Source organism: Peromyscus eremicus, chromosome 4 (assembly GCF_949786415.1).
Source record: "Peromyscus eremicus chromosome 4, PerEre_H2_v1, whole genome shotgun sequence".
Classification (NCBI taxonomy): Eukaryota; Metazoa; Chordata; class Mammalia; order Rodentia; family Cricetidae; genus Peromyscus; species Peromyscus eremicus.
In genome coordinates, this window is record NC_081419.1 from 94,211,238 (window position 1) to 94,227,645 (window position 16,408).

The following is a 16,408-nucleotide window of genomic DNA, read 5'->3' on the forward strand; positions in this document are numbered from 1 at the left end:
CCCTTTCCTGTGTCTTCTAAACTTGGATCTGTGAAGCTGGTCACTTAGGAATAGGCACAGCTGCAAGCTGAGACAAGCCTCTACTCAGCCGGACAGATGTAGGCATCTCATTATGCTGCGGAGAGCAACCACCATGGGTAAAAGCCAGGGGGAAGCTCGGCAAGCAGTTCCCTGCCCCGGCGGCCACCATCATTCTCATTTCCAAGCCTTGAAGCCCAGTCTAGACATGACATCCTTGACATCAGCCTGGCTCAGTGTCCATGCCCAGCTTCTGTCTAGATGCTGATGTGGTGTGGCTAAACAAATAATCTCCTAAGATACACACTGCGGAGTAGACTTGATCTCAGTGTGTGTTTGGGGGTAGGAAGAGGCAGGTGTCTAGGTCCAGTGCCCGAGAAAAGAGGGATTTTCTTGACTGAAAATTCTGCTGAGTGGCATTTTCTACATTTCAGTTGAACTGAAAGCTGATTCCAGAACATTCTAGAAAAGACACTGACTCTAATATTAAGTGACATTCTGCTATTCTAACATTTCGTAAAGTAAAAATCATGTTCTCTAAAACACATGGAGTATGCCCCCAGAACTCTCGTGGCTTGGATTCCAGCTAGCTGTTCAAACCCTGCTTTCTGTGCTCCTGGTGACCACTGCTTCCGTAGCCTGTATGGCTGCCTAGTTCCTAACACACTTTGCTGATTTCTGGTGGTCGCCTGTCCCAGATACTCCCATTTCTTGACAACAGGAGTTCTTAGTGTCAATGTAGAAATACCCAGCTAGGTCCTTCTCTACCACTCGGTCTAGCCGCACACTGGCCTCTGCCTTTCATGCTCACCATCTCACTTCACGTCTATTTTTAGTTTTCCTGGCTTAAGCTTCTTCAGGCCACTGAAACCCAAGCCTCATTCTCTTTCTCTCCCTCTGGCAAGCATGCTGCTGGTAGAAGCCCCCAGGTAGAAACTGCTTCAAAATCTTTCAATGCCTCTTCCTCGGGAACACCTATGGCTCCGGGATCACAGCTCAGCTCTTTAAGCTGGTCATAAGCCAGCCGACTTGCTGATAGGATTTGAACTCTGAAGAGAATGTGGCCATTTGTCTCTCCGACGAAGGGATCGCTTCGATTTCCGCCTTTGTAATTGCTTCCTTTCCTTGAAGGTGCCTGGGTCTTGTTTTCTTACAAACATCTTCTTTCCAAACTTGCCTGCCATGCCGACCGTCATTAGTGCAACTGTGGCCCCGAGGACAGGGGCTGAGCCCAGGTCCCCAGGGCCTGGTCCTCACCCGGCCCAAGGCAAGACCACCGAGGCCGGAGGTGGACACCCAGGTGGCATCTATTCAGCCATCATCAGCCGCAATTTTCCAATTATCGGAGTGAAGGAGAAGACGTTTGAGCAGCTCCACAAGAAGTGCCTGGAGAAGAAAGTTCTTTATCTGGATCCGGAGTTCCCGCCAGACGAGACCTCTCTCTTTTATAGCCAGAAGTTCCCCATCCAGTTCGTCTGGAAGAGACCTCCGGTGAGTAGTCTACTGGCTTTGGAGCTGGCTGAAGTTTGCCCTCAGAAAAGTCCTCCCACTCAGCACCTCCCCGAGCACAGCTGGGCACATGGGCACAGGGGGAAGGATCCTGGCAGGGGCCTACGGCTCTGGCTGCAAGTGTGGGAAGAGAAGGACAGGGTCAAGTCCAAGAGACGGCAGGCAGGGCAGCTTCTCTCCCACTTTCTCTCTTTCTGCTTTTCATGAAAGCAACCAGATCCCCAATTCATCAACAGAATGGCCATCCCTCCCCCAGAACCAGTTCCAGAACGTCTGGAAATACCTCCTCTGCCTAAATATATTGAGACTGCTTCCATTTCTCAGGCTAAAATCATGAGATGTTGTCCTTCAGTTTGCCAGGGACTGTGGATTTCTGAAGCCAGGAAAAGAGGAATGAGGCAAAGACTACCTTTTCAAACATAGAATCCTGGGCTTAGAAGAGTTTTTGTCTTTTTACCTCACTGCATAGATTAGGAAGTCAAGGCCCAGCGTGAAACAGACCCGGCACATGATAGGTCCTGGGTGAAACCCTGCTCGCTAGCCTCAGGCTTTCACCTACAGGGATCCACCAGAGGGAAAATTATGTTCCCCTGGCTCCTTTCTCTGATCATGCTTTCAGTGTGACTCTTGTATTTGATACAAGAAACATAGTCACGAAATAATCTGGAGCTAGGTATAGAGGTCAGTGATAGAGTGTTGTTTAATATGTCTGAGGCCCCATGTCCTATCCTGGGTACTGCTAAAAAGATAGATAGATAGATAGATAGATAGATAGATAGATAGATAGATAGATAGAAAGATAGATAGGAAGATAGATAAATGGAGAGGAGAGAAAAGGTAATCACAAAGAGAGAGATAGAAATGTTTATTGCACATCTGCTAGCTTCACATACTGAGCAAGTTACTAAGAGTGTCATGAGTAGGAGAGAGAACATACTGTCGTGAAGCCTGGAGTCTTGGGGGGATGGGCATTGAGTTAGAGTGACTGTCAGGACTCAGTGTCCAGAGTGGATGGGATCAAAGAGAGCAGGACATGTCTGGGGAGAGAAACTTTCCACGAAGAAGAAATGTTAGGCTCTTGGCAGGATTCCCTGGCCATGTTTTGTCTCTATTTACTAACCAGAATTGTCACTGGGCCCCTCTCCTCCGCTGCTGTTCTTTGGTAAGGCCCACCATGGCTGTCATGAATGTCCTCAGTTTAGAAGAGAATGCTGCTGTGGGCCAGGTGTAGCTCAGCACACACCCTGTGTGTGTGAGGTCTCAGGTCCCATCCACGGGGGTGGGCAACCTGATGTGCTTAGACATGCCACACCCCAGCTCAGCCCCCGCTGCCTGCAGCATAAGTCTTAGCTGAGCCTCAGCCCTTCCCAGGCTAGCCCTGCTGGCCTCACCTTCACCCTCTTCCCCCAAGCTTGATGCTGCAGCTGAACATCTGGCTGCAGTGCCCTTCCAGGGTTTGGCCGGTTGAGTCCTCCTTGCTTTCACTGCATATCTGAACATCTGGCTGCAGTGCCCTTCCAGGGTTTGGCTGGTTGAGTCCTCCTTGCCTTCCCTGCATATCTGAACATCTGGCTGCAGTGCCCTTCCAGGGTTTGGCTGACTGAGTCCTCCTTGCCTTCACTGCATATCTGAACACCTGGCTGCAGTGCCCTTCCAGGGTTTGGCTGGTTGAGTCCTCCTTGCCTTCCCTGCATATTTGAACATCTGGCTGCAGTGCCCTTGCAGGGTTTGGCTGGTTGAGTCCTCCTTGCTTTCACTGAATACCTGCTCAAGTGGCACTTCCTTCAAGCTTTCTCTCCTCTCCTGGTGTTAAGAGCAGGGTCTGTTCATGGTTATTTGTAGACCTGGCACATATACCGAGTACAACAGTACACAAATGATGTTAGTGAATAAAAACCCACATCTAAGGGTCAGACCCAGGACAGCCCTGCTTTCCGAAGTAGAGGCCTTAAGAGCCTAGTCCGATACTGTTCAAAAGGCAAGGGAGCAAAAGCTACACACACTGTCCTTCCTGAAGTCACTAATAGCTTTGACCTTAAAAGCTAGATTTGTACACGTATAAAGGGCCTGCGATGCTCTGGGAGTGACAGCGGTCCCATGTATACACTGTCCTGTCGGCACATATGAACCAGTGTGCTCCAAGAGACCTAACTGGCTGTTTGAGATTGGGCCCCTACCGCCAACACCAACAACAAAGATTGTGAATTTTCAAACCACCTTGGTTGAAATGCCTGTGTATCCTCCCATGGTTCAGATCAGGGCCTAGGGGGCTGGGAGATGGCTCCTGTGGTTCCCAGCACCTCCAGGGGGTGGCTCACAACTATAGTTTTCCCAGTTCCCAGGGATCTGATGCCTCTTGTGATCTCTGCAGGCTCCAGCACACAGGCGGTACACATACATATGCTCAGACACACGTACATATGTACATGTAAAATCAAAGATCAAGGAATATGTCCTATATTAACATAAATTATAAAATGGGTTTAGAGATGCGCAGTTGGAATGGGTGAGGGAAGTGTTATCCAAGCACTTCACTTTACATATTTATGGTCCAGAAAGTACAAAGGGTTATTTATGTATGGGTCACACAAATGAAATGAGAAAACGGAGATGACTCCAGAATTGTCTGAAATGTAAAGCCATTCTTGAAAACATCCACTCTCCTTGGACATAGTGACCTCTGTCAGGCCTAAGAGTATGAGAAAGGGACCACATTCTATGAGGAAACACTAGATGAGGACTTCATTTTGCTGGGATATGCCCTCCCCTGCCTGCTGTTACTGTTATAACCCCATATCCAGCTGTGCTTTGCCCAGCTGTCTAACCACTCCTTGGCCCAGCTAGTTCCCTAGCTGCCAACACCTGGACCTGAAGAAAACTGCCATTCAGACAGAAGCCCCTCAGTACCTCCATCAGTTGACCTATTGCTCGTTACCATCACTGGGAATTTCTTGAGTTAGACTCTAAGGGTGATGTTGAGGTGAGTTTCTCAAAGTGCCATTCATCACCAACCATATTTCACCCAAGTTGAGATTTTCATGCTAGCACTTGCTTGATCTTGGTGTCCACAGGAGGCTTGACAGTGTAAGATGCGTTATGGTTTCAGAGCTGTGGGGGAAATTGAGAAATATGAGGGAAAATATTTCACAGGGTGGAAAAAAGAGGCAAATCAGACACCCCTTGCCCACTTCCATCCCACACCTGACATCCCCAGCCCACAGGTCTCCCTTCCTCCATGCTTCCTACCAGCGTGAAGCCAGCCACCTTGGTTGGATTTTGCTGCTGTCTGTGGGACCTGGTCTGTGTGCCTCTTCCGGGATCTTCACTATCCAGGCAGAAGTAACGTATCCCCAGTCCTGAGAGTTACTCCAGGAATACAAACAGCAACAAAAATACAACAAAAATACGAAACAACAGATCTGTGTGTCAGGAGTTCTGTCGGGTTCTTTGCACATCTTTAGCAAATATACTTCCTCTCTGAATCCCTAACATGGTAGAAACTTTCTGTCAGGAGGAAAAACAGATGGAGAGAGAGAGAGAGAGAGAGAGAGAGAGAGAGAGAGAGAGAGAGAGAGAGACTCCCATAATTACAGGTACCTGCAGAGGCCAGAAGAGAGTAGCTGGAACTGGACTTTTAGGCTGTTGTGAGCAGCCTGATATGGATGCTGGGAACTGGACTCAGGTCCTTTGCAAAAGCAATATGTACTCTTTAGCCTATGAGCCATCTCTCCAGCCTGCATTGTAATTACATAGAGTACTTGAGCCAGGCATGTTGGTACCTGCCTGTAGTCCTAGCTTCGGGGGAAGCTGAGGCAGGAGGATTGCTGACACTGTCAAGTTTAAGGTCAGCTTGGGCAATATGAGGACCTTGTCACTTAAAGATATAAACAAATTAGCAACAATAAAACAATAGATTACTTTGCCTATAGGGGGTGAACATGATTGTTTTTGTTTGGTCAGTTGGTTGGATGGATGGTTGGTTCGTTTTTTGATACAGGGTTTCTCTGTGTAGCCCTGGCTGTCCTGAAACTCACTCTGTAGACCAGGCTGGCCTCGGACTCAGAGATCCACCTGCCTCTGCCTCCCGAGTGCTGGGATTAAAGGCGTGTGCCAACATGATTGTTTTCTAGGGAGAAAAAGGAAATAAAAAGAAAAGATCTGCTGGTTGATATATAACAATAATAAAAGCTAGAATGACATGGAGGTGGACTAGGAGAAGCCTGAGGTACACACACACACACACACACACACACACACACACACACACACACACACAGAGCTCCTGGCATTCTCTATGACCTAACACTCTCTGAAGCTGGGAAATACCCGAGACAAGTAACCTTTCGGGAAAAGGGCAGACTTGCCCTGCGTCTTGACTTGAAGTGCTGTCACTGAGCCACCATGCCCAGAAGCTGATGGAGAAGGCACAGGAGTGTGGAGAGAGAAGAGCAAAAGCAAGGGAAACGGACTCCCTGAGCTCTGGGGTGGGGGAGACTGAGGAGGAGGCCCTGCTGCTCAGAGGCTGTGGGTTAGGTCTCCAAGGATGCCCTAATGCCACTAGCACTGGGGAAGCATTCTTGTTACTCCTGAACGCCAGGAGCATAGCGTGAAAACCAATAATCACTCCCCAGAGATCCAGGAGCAAAACGTTGAAGAACCGCTTTCAACATTCTGAGGTAGTTGGCTCTCCTCCCGACATGAAGATTTTTTTTTTTTTTTTTGGTTTTTTCGAGACAGGAATTCTCTGTGTAGCTTTGCGCCTTTCCTGGAACTCCTTTTGGAGACCAGGCTGGCCTCAAACTCACAGAGATCCTTCTGCCTCTGCCTCCCGAGTGCTGGGATTAAAGGCGTGTGCCACCACCACCCGGCTCGACATGAAGATCTTGAAGGGCAAAGGATCTCTCTTTCCATAAGCTACATGCCCTGATTTCTGCTGTTGGAGAGCTCTTCATTTCTAGCTGGAAGTCGTCTGGCTGCAACCAGACAATGGGGAAGGAGTCCACCGGTGTCCTCCATGCAGGGCCCCCTGTTCTTGTCACCCTGCCTCTGTCTGCTTTAGTCACAGAACCCTAAGTCAGGGGCTTTACCCGCACAGGGCATATCTATACCATCATCTACACAGCCTCACTGTCTGCAGGTCCTATATTTGTTATTCTCCTACTCAGTTAAATTCATTGGTAACTTCAAATCAATGTTGTGCTTCTGTGGGTGTTTGTGGACTTGCCCAGAGCTCGGAAAAACCTCGAGCCACCAGACACTGATTCCTAATTGAGGTAAAACACTGGCCTACACATCAGCACCCTTAAAAAAGGGCTTTCTGCTGATTCCAGAAGGCCTCCAGCACTTATGGGCTCTTCTGGTGCCCCGAAATCTCTAAAAGGAACTCTATAACCTGAGCGTCTTCCCAGCCTGGGGTCACTTAACCAGAATCACTCAATTCTAAAATAAAGAAACACAAGGCTGGTACCAAATAACTATCCCATGTGATTGTGAGCAGATTTGGAGACAGCTAGACTCCAGAAGAATCTAGTCTGTATGAAGGGACACCCAGTCCCAGCCTAGGACTTGGCTGTAACTTCACAGCTCAATTCCTAGGGGAATTATCTTCTCAGTGAAGCTAGGTTGGCAAGAGGTCTCTCTGCCATCTTCTGTGAGACAGTTGGAAGGGAAGTTGGACCGCTGCACTAGCCACAGAAAGGAAGAACTTGGCCACTGTACACAGTAGTTTGAGACAGGATTTGAACAAGCAGACCTGGTGGGAAGCCTGGCTCTACCACTAGCATCGAGTCAGGAAACAGTCCAAGCTTCTCTTTCCTTTTCCATAAAGGCGCTAAGTACAACTATCAATTTAACACTACTCTGGGGTGACATCCCTAAAGTCCTAGGCGCTCACAGTAAGGCAATAATTGTCACTAACGGGGCAGCCTAGGACACAGGCTTCGAAACCAGACAAACCGGAAGCCTTGTCCACCACTTAACCATGTGACTGACTAGTCCTATGTCTCAGCTTCCTCATCCTTAAAAAGCAAATGAAAACTCCAGCTCACAGAGTTGCTGAAGGACGAAGCAGGATACTGAATCCCATACACACGTAGCACAGGCAGTGAGTGGTGGTGTTGGTAACTGAAATGCAGTTACCAAATGGTGAGCTGTCTGGTCCAACCCCAGCGTCTGGCTGCCCAGCGTCCAGCTGCTCAGCATCCGGCTGCCCAGCGTCCAGCAGCTCTGCAGAGAATCACAGTAGCTCCTACTGGGGTAGCAGAGGGTAGAGGAGGCTGCAACATCTTGGTGAAAGCAGAGGTCCTAGAAATAACTGTTAGAACTGCCTCCTTCAAAACAGCAGCTCCTCCTGGGGGTCCTGATGGGGACAGAGCTCTAGGGACCACGGTGAATAAGTTGAAATGACTTGGCAGGATAATGTTGGAAATGGGAAGGGCAGGGACAGAAATGACGGAGAAACCACGAAAAGGTGAACTTCTCATATAAATAGCCACAGCATCCTTTTTGTACGTTTGTGGTTTTCTTTTAAAAATTATTTTTTTCTTCCTCCTCCTCCTGATTTTTAAGGCAGAGTCTCCCTCCCTGTGTAGCCCTGGCTGGCCTGGAACTCACAGAGATTTGCTTGCCTTTGCTTGAATGCTGGAATTAAAGGTGTGGACTACCAGGTCTTATTTATTATCATTTTTATGTGTGTCTGTGCATGATTTGTGTGTGAGTGCCTTGACACGTGTGTGTCGGAGGACAGTTTTGTGGAGTTGGTTCTCTCCTTCCACCTTTACCTGAGTTCCAGGGTTTGAACCCGGGTCATCAGGCTCGGGTAGTTAGTTCCTCCACCACTGACTGTCTCACTGGCCCCTTTCATGTATTCCTAACCATCGTTATTTCAACACCCGCTAACGTCTTTTGCTCTCATAACATGTCTTCATTTTCATTTTTAAATTTTATTTATCTATCTGTGGTGTACACATGCACCATGGCACATGTGCCGAGGTCCCAGGAATCAAACTCAGACCATCCACCTGCTGAGCCATCTCTCTAGCCCACTGTTTTGTGATCTTTAATACGTCACCTGGCATTTGTGGTCACTGGTGAGGCAAGCTTATCATTTCCTCTCCAATTTAGTGTCTGCTACACTGGCTTTGTTAGTGGTTGGGCACTGGACTTTCCTCCGTTCTCTGAGATTGTATCAGATCAAAACTTGATGCTTCTTAAATAACTCTTGTTGCTGTTTCCTCTAAAGGAAAATTTTTATCTACAGATGCAACTGCTTTGAGAACCATGGGATCATGTGAAATTGTTTTTTCTTTGTAAATCAGTGCTAATTTTTATTTTTCTAGGAATTTGTGGTAACTTTATATGAAAATTTTGCTTTTTTGCTTAAAGAAATCTATTTTGTTAGACATTAATGTAGGCGCATAAGCATTTGGAGCAAGCGTTTATGTAAAATATATTCTTACTCTTTCTATTTCATCATTCCTGTGTTCTGATACCTTAAAACTATCTAAAACTTAAAAATAAATAAAAATCCTATCTCCAGGCTGGAGAGACGGCTTAGCAGTTAAGGGCACTGGCTGCTCTATTAGAGAACCAGGGTTCGAATCCCAACACTGGTATAGCGGCTCACAATTGTGTGTAGCTCTAGTCCCAAGGGATCCATTGCCTTCTTCTGGCCTTCTTAGGCACTGCATACATGTAGTGAATGTAGTGAATACAGAACACCCAAAATACTCGTACACATTAAAATAAATAAACTTAAATTTTTTAAATTCAATCTCTAGTCAGTTATGGTGGTATGAACCTGTAATCCTAGGACTCAGAGGGAGATATAATGCCAAGATGGACAGTTAGCCATATAAGTCAGAGTGCTCAAGGGCCCAATTCAGGTTTGGAGCTTCCTTTTATGGTATTCAAGAGAAGGAGGAGTTGATTGGTAAGGGGAGTAGTTTGGGCAGTTCTTTATTTTGATTGATAGATTAGGCCATACATTCATTTTTTCCTACTGTGCATGTCCCTTCCCATAATGCAACTGGCATTGATCATAGGCACACCCAACTATGCAAAGGCATAAGACAGTAAGTTACTGTCCCTGAAAAGTTACTAGAGGACTCAGTTTTGTATGACTGAGCATGTACCCAAAGCCAGTTCAGGCCAGATTGGCCCTTCTATTCTTTGATACATTAGTTAGAAACCGCAGCCGGGTGGTGGTGGCACACGCCGTTAATCCCAGCACTCGGGAAGCAGAGCCAGGCGGAACTCTGTGAGTTCGAGGCCAGCCTGGGCTACCAAGTGAGTTCTGGGAAAGGTGCAAAGCTACGCAGAGAAACCCTGTCTCAAAAAACCAATAAATAAATAAATAAATAAATAAATAAATAAATAAATAAATAAATAAATAAATGATAAATAGAAACTGACTTATTTCAGGAAAGTGGTAAGTTGGGGCAGGTAACACACCATTGTGATCTCCTCATCAAGGCCAAGCAAGATCACTGAGTTTGAGAAAAGCCTGTGCTCCATGGGAGACCCTCTCTCCAAAGCAAAAAGGAATCACTTGTGTAAAAAGAAATACTTTCCATATAGACGCCTGATCTCTGGACCTTAGAGAACATTTGGGTTTGGTGAACACTTGGCATTAGGCTGTTTCCATAACCTTTTAGTTAGATGCTCCTTAATTTAGGGATCATAGGCCCAAATATGCTGTGGCCTTTCTGTATATGGGTGGGGCTTTACGTATCTACGGTCCACCCACCCCTTTAAACCCTGGATTGGGGTTTGTAGCAGGCCAATAAGGTCCTTACCTGAATGAAAGCTTATAAAATAATGCTTTCTTGGTTGCAGCAGAAGGTTCTAGAGTCCATGAAGATTTCCATTTTTAGCAGTGTCTAAAATGTTTACATATTCATAGGCTTTATTTTTATTTACTGATTTTGTTCAGCATTTGTAAATTGTAATAACTGGTGCCTGATAAATGATAGAGTAAGAATGTTGAAATACTTCCTTACTTTTTCTTAATTCACCCATTGTTGGCACTTGGGAAAGTCTAAAGCCTTGTTTGAAGCTGGTTACTGCCCCCACTCACCCTCGCAAAAAAAGAAAGAAAGAAAGAGAGAAAGAGAGAAAGAAAGAAAGAAAGAAAGAAAGAAAGAAAGAAAGAAAGAAAGAAAGAAAGAAAGAAAGGAAAGAAGGAAGGAAGGAAGGAAGGAAGGAAGGAAGGAAGGAAGGAAGGAAGAGAGAGAGAAAGAAGAAAGACACTGCTGTTTGATTGTTACCAGGGGTGGGGAAGACTTGTTCAAAGATGGGAGTGTGTGTAGCCCAGTGCAGGTTGAGGTCTGGGGGGTTCTGGGGTGGCTAGGTGCATTGTTTGGAAAGAGGTGTGTGTGTGCAATAGTGTTAGCTGGTGAAAGAATTAGGTTGACAAATGCATTACTACAAGGACGGGGAGCGCATAACCCAAAGCAAATGAGAGTTGCAGCCTAAGCTGGCTCCTACACTTGTGAGCCCCAGCTCTGTCTCAGAAAACGAGATGGGCAGAACCTGAGGAACATCACCTCTGGCCTCCTGAAAGCACACACATACACACTCACACACTCACACGCAGACTCACATACACACCCACACATTCACTCATACTCAGACTCACATACATACACACCCACACATTCACTTACACTCAGACTCACATACACACCCACACATTCACTTACACTCAGACTCACATACACACCCACACATTCACTTACACTCAGACTCACATACACACCCACACATTCACTCAGACTCAGACTCACATACATACACACCCACACATTCACTCACACTCAAATTCACACACACGAGAGAGAGAGAGAGAGAGAGAGAGAGAGAGAGAGAGAGAGAGAAATGAGAGACAGACAGACAGAAAGAATAAATAATATACAGAGAGAATAATAAATAAATGCAGAGACGCAGCCCTCAACTTAGGGATATTTGAATCCTGAGACTAGGCCTTAAAAGCCTGGATGTTATTTATTTATTAGTTTTTAAATTTTATTCTGTTTTTGCTTGTTTAGTTTCCTTTTGTTACAGTCTTACTCTGTAATTAATGCTGGCCTAAAACTCTCCATGTTGACCGGGCTGGCCTGTAACTCGAAGAAATCCTCCTGCCTCAACTTCTCAAGTGCTGAGATTATAGGTGTGTACTATCACACCCACTGGAAAGCTGCATTTTACATGGGTGTTGCATGGATGACTGAAGTTCAAAGAGTACACTTTGAGATGTACAGGGTAGATGGAGGCCAGTGAGCTTGTGGGATGACTGGACACCTTCTAGAGTGCAGCCGGCCAGTCCTACCGCCCCACTTTCTTCAGCTCTCTGTGCAAACACAATGACAGTGTGGGAAAGCCAAGCATTCTTAGCAATAGTTCTCTAGCACATATAGGCTGGGACGTAGCTCAGTAGGTAAAGAGCTCTCTTAGAATGCATGAGGTCCTGGGTTTGATCCCAAGCACCACACAAACCAGGTGTAATGGTCCATGCCTGTGCTTTCAGCACTGGGGAGGTGGAGACAGGAGGATGAGACATTAAAGGTCATCCTAAGCTACATAGGAAGTTTGAGGCCAGCCTGGGCAACATAAGACCCCATCTCACAGTCAAAACGAAACATAAAACAACAGAAAGAGCGCCAACCCACATTTCTTTGCCTCTCCCAACAACCACACTTCCAGAGGTTTGCACCCAGAGGGGCAAAATGTAGAGCAATAGATGTGTTGTATCCATCCTGGGGTCAACTGTAAAGGCTCCTTTGCTGTAAGGTCCAGATACTTGCCCTCTGCATCCTCATAGATCAGAGCCCCTATTAGACCAGTCAAGGTCTGCAGGGGGTGGGGCAGGAACATCAGGAGAATGAGGCTTCATTACCCTCGGACAAAGGCTTGGAGCAGACCCCTCCTATGCATTCAGCAGCCTGTATAGGATTAGTGTATACAGCATGTTTAGAAGGCCCCATGCTATATCCCATTGACGGCCAGTGTCAAAGGCATGAATGCCTTTTGCTGAGGCAGGGGGAGCCCTCTGAAACTATATTTTCTCTTTTTAAAGCAAGAGTCCCAGCAAGGCTGTTCGAGGTGCCCTAAAGGTCTACAAGCCATTGTTGTCTGTCCCCCCCCAGCCATTTCTGGCTTGCTCTCTCCCCTCCCTGGCTCCCTCTCTGACTTGCATGTGTTGCCCCTAGACCAAGGGCTCAGGGGCCTCTAGCCAAAGCTGCTGACTCTGAACACAGCCTTTCTCTGGACTGTGTTCATTTGCATCAAGCTGCTGAGGGTGGAGGAGCTATATAGACTCCGGGCCATTCACCAGAGGATTAGGCCGGGGCTGAGGGTGCAGCAGGAGAGAGGCCGCAGCGAAGGCCCGGTCCACTCCTGGTCATCATGCCCTACCTGCTGCCGGGATTCTTCTGTGACAGGGTGATCCGGGAGAGGGACCGGAGAAATGGAGAGGGCACTGTCTCACAGCCTCTCAAGTTTGAGGGGCAGGATTTTGTCGTTCTCAAACAACGCTGTCTGGCTCAGAAGAGCCTCTTTGAAGACCGCGTCTTCCCAGCAGGGGTGCAGGCCCTGGGCTCACATGAGCTGAGCCAGAAAGCCAAGATGAAGGCCATCACATGGAAGAGGCCAAAGGTAGGGATAAAGGGGGCATAGAAGCTGCAGACAGCTGTTGGGGAGCAGGGAGTGAAGTGGTCAGTGGTCAGAGCCTGAGGCCATGGGTTCTCTCCAACTCTGAGCAAGTAGCTTCTTAGGGTTCTCCTTACCCATGTGCCACAGCCTAACTTCTTCCTCTAGAGACTAAAGATTATAAATATTTTAAGAGTGCTAATGCATTGACTTAAATCTCCGTAAGATTATAAGGTTATAAGGTTAGCTCAGCTCTTCCTGAGAGGGGGAGGGCAGGGGAGAGCGGAGTGGTGAAGAGAACAGCAGCTTGAAGTTTCAGGGTCCACAGAAAGGGCGAACAGGTAAAAATTAGGAGGCTGGAGGATGAGCCTTAACCTTCTAGCCTAAGCTAGCTCATTAGCATGGTGTCAAGACTGTTTAAGGTACACACTGACCAGCCAGACTTCTCCCTGGGTGAAGCAGTTGATCCAGGCTGCCCTATCAAGGGACATCCTAGGAGCCCTTGCATGTCAGCGGAAGTAGATCAAAGCGCTTAGAAGCCTGAGGGGCAAAGCCCTTCTTCTGCAAGGAGGTGCCCATAGCCAAAGAGTCTGCTGCATCTGGAGCTGGCAAGGAGTGTGTGTGCTAATCCAGAAGATCTGTAAGGCAGATTCATTAGCATATATGCAAATTTTTGATGAGTTAAATTTCTTTTTTAAATTTTAATTAAACTTCTAATTTTACTTTTGGTGTTTTTTCTAAATATTTAAAATTTTTATTATATTAATTATGTGTATGCGTGTGTCTGGGGATATATGCACATGGCACATGAACGCAAGTGCCCACGTCTGTCTGAGGTGTCAGATGCCCCTGGAGCTGGGGTTACAGGCAGTTCTAAGCCACCTGATGTGGATGCTGGGAGCCAAACTCAGATCCTCAGGAAGAGCAGTGCGTGCTCTTAACCACTGAACCATCTCTCCAGCCCTCAATCTCTAATTTTACAAGTACAGGTTTACATAAAGATTGTAAATCTAGCATGATTCCCACGTGTGGACCCTCTTCTCTGTGGCTTTACTCTCTGAAGTTTTAGCTACCTGTGGTCAACTGTGGCACAAAATTACTAAATGGAATATTCTTGAAATAATTCAGAAGTCTTAAACAACCTCCATTATTGCATATTGTTTTAATTGTTCTATTTTACTGTAGTATTACTCATCTCTCATTGCCTAATTAATAAGTTAAACTATCCTCAGTGTGTGTATAGGAAAGAGTCTAATATACGTGCTCAATGGACCTAGCCATAGTTTCAGATTTCTGGGGGTCCTGGGATCTACCCCCAAGATGAGGGAGAATGGCTGAACTCAGTCCAGTTTTCCTGGTTATATCATCATGACACGGCCCATTTTCTATCAATAACAAATATTGATGTATTATTGAAAATGACATCCACACTTTCTTTCCTTAGGGTTTGCCTATTGTCTTTTTATGTTCCAAGACTCCTCCCTTCCACATTCACTTAGGTGTCGTGTCTCCTCAGCCTCCCCTCTCAGGTTCTCCTTGTTCCTGATGTGCTTGCTGCACAGTTTCACAGAGCACTAGTGAGGTATTTTGTAAAATGCCTCTCAGTTGGCATCTGTCTTTACTTTTTTTCCTGACTAGACTGGGTTTACATATTTGTTTGTTTATTTTTAAATTTTTTATTTTAATTTTATGTGTATGAGTGTTTTGCTTGCACACATGTATGTACCTCACATGTGTGCAGTACTCCTGGAGGCCAGAAGAGAGCACTAAAGCCCTCATTAATTGGAGCTACAGACCATTGTGAGTTGCCATGTGAATACTGGGAACTTCATGAACCAGGGTCCTCTGCAAGAACAGCAAGTACGTTTAACCACTGCACCATCTCTCCAGCCCTGGGCTTATGTGTTTGGAGGAGGCTGACCACAGAGGTCAAGTACCTTCTCATCACAACACGTATTGAGGGCACAGACTGTAAACACGCCTCTTCACTACGATGTTGACCTTGATAGCCAGGCTGCATGTCCGTCTAGTTTCTGTACTGTGAAGTTTCTTTTCCCCTCCTTTTCTTTTCAGAAGCTAGTGCCTAAGCATATGCCCACACTTAAAGAATGGAAAGTTATGTTCCACTGCTTTGAATGCCAAGTGTCTCAAAAATTATGGATGATAACTCTGCATGAGAGTGTGGCCTGTGTTCTCCCCATGTGTGTCTGTGTGCAGCCATTTATAACAATATGGACTCGTGCATATTTGTCTTTCATTTTGAGTTATTGTGCCGTTCGTTCCCCGTCATTCCAACTACAGTCAGTGGAAGTTCTCAGTTGGCTCCTACATCTATATACCCAAAGCCCTGGGTTGGTTGGTTGGTTTTCAAATCTTCTTGAGAACATTCTGGTTTTGAACCATTACAAGATGCCCTAGGTTTATCTGGTATAATTCTTGCTCCAATCTTAGAGTCAGCCATACTGGAGACAGTGTGTATGCACCGGTCAAGTATCAAAACCAAAGTGAGGGCTGAGGAGATCGCTTGGTCGGTACTGTGTTTGATGTACAACCATGATGACCTGAAATCAATCCCCAGAACTTATGTTTAAAATCCTGATGTGGTGGGAAATACTTCTAATCCCAGCACTGGGGAAGCAGAATGAGTGGATCCCTGAGACTGGCTGGCCAGTCAGCCTAGTGTACTCCGTGAGTTCCAGGTCAGTAAGAGACTCGGCCTCGAAAACCACGATGGAGAGAACTTGGGGTATGACACCCAAGGTTGACCTCTAGTCTCCATGTGCACACACTGAAAAGATGAATTTTTATAATGTATATATTTCACTTGGCTCATATTTATCCCTGTTACTTTCTTGTTTTTCTCTCCCCACTCCCACGGCTATCCCCCCTCTTCCCATATAATTGCCCTTGTACTTTCTTTTCTTTTTAAAACTTACATGCCAGACCATGGTGGCACACACCTTTGATCCCAGCACTCTGGAAGCAGAGGCAGGCAAATCTCTGAGTTTGAGGCCAGTCTGGTCTACACAATGAGTTCCAGGACAGCCAGGGCTATACAAAGAAACCCTGCCTCAAAACAAACAAACAAACAAACAAACAAAATAAACAAAAAGAACAAAACTTTAAAAAATTTTTTTTTGGCTTTTTGAGACAGATCTCATGGAGCCCAGGCCGGTCTTAAACTTGGTACGTAGCCAAAAACAACCCTAGCTCCTCACCCTCTGCCTCCACTTAC

At 46.4% G+C, this 16,408-nt stretch overlaps 1 protein-coding gene across 5 annotated transcripts in view; it reads left to right on the forward strand.

Moving 5' to 3' along the window:
* Nucleotides 1-1,200: 1,200 nt before the first annotated feature.
* Capn3 (calpain 3) overlaps nucleotides 1,201-16,408 on the forward strand; it is a 48,617-nt gene continuing 33,409 nt past the window's right edge. For 3 of the 5 annotated variants that reach the window (XM_059261200.1, XM_059261199.1, XM_059261202.1), the window contains exon 1: nucleotides 1,201-1,509. In XM_059261200.1, coding sequence (XP_059117183.1) covers nucleotides 1,201-1,509 — 309 coding nt within the window. Of the gene's footprint in view, nucleotides 1,510-12,930; nucleotides 13,180-16,408 lie in introns of those variants that run through there. The other 2 variants (XM_059261201.1, XM_059261203.1) reach the window with 1 other exon arrangement.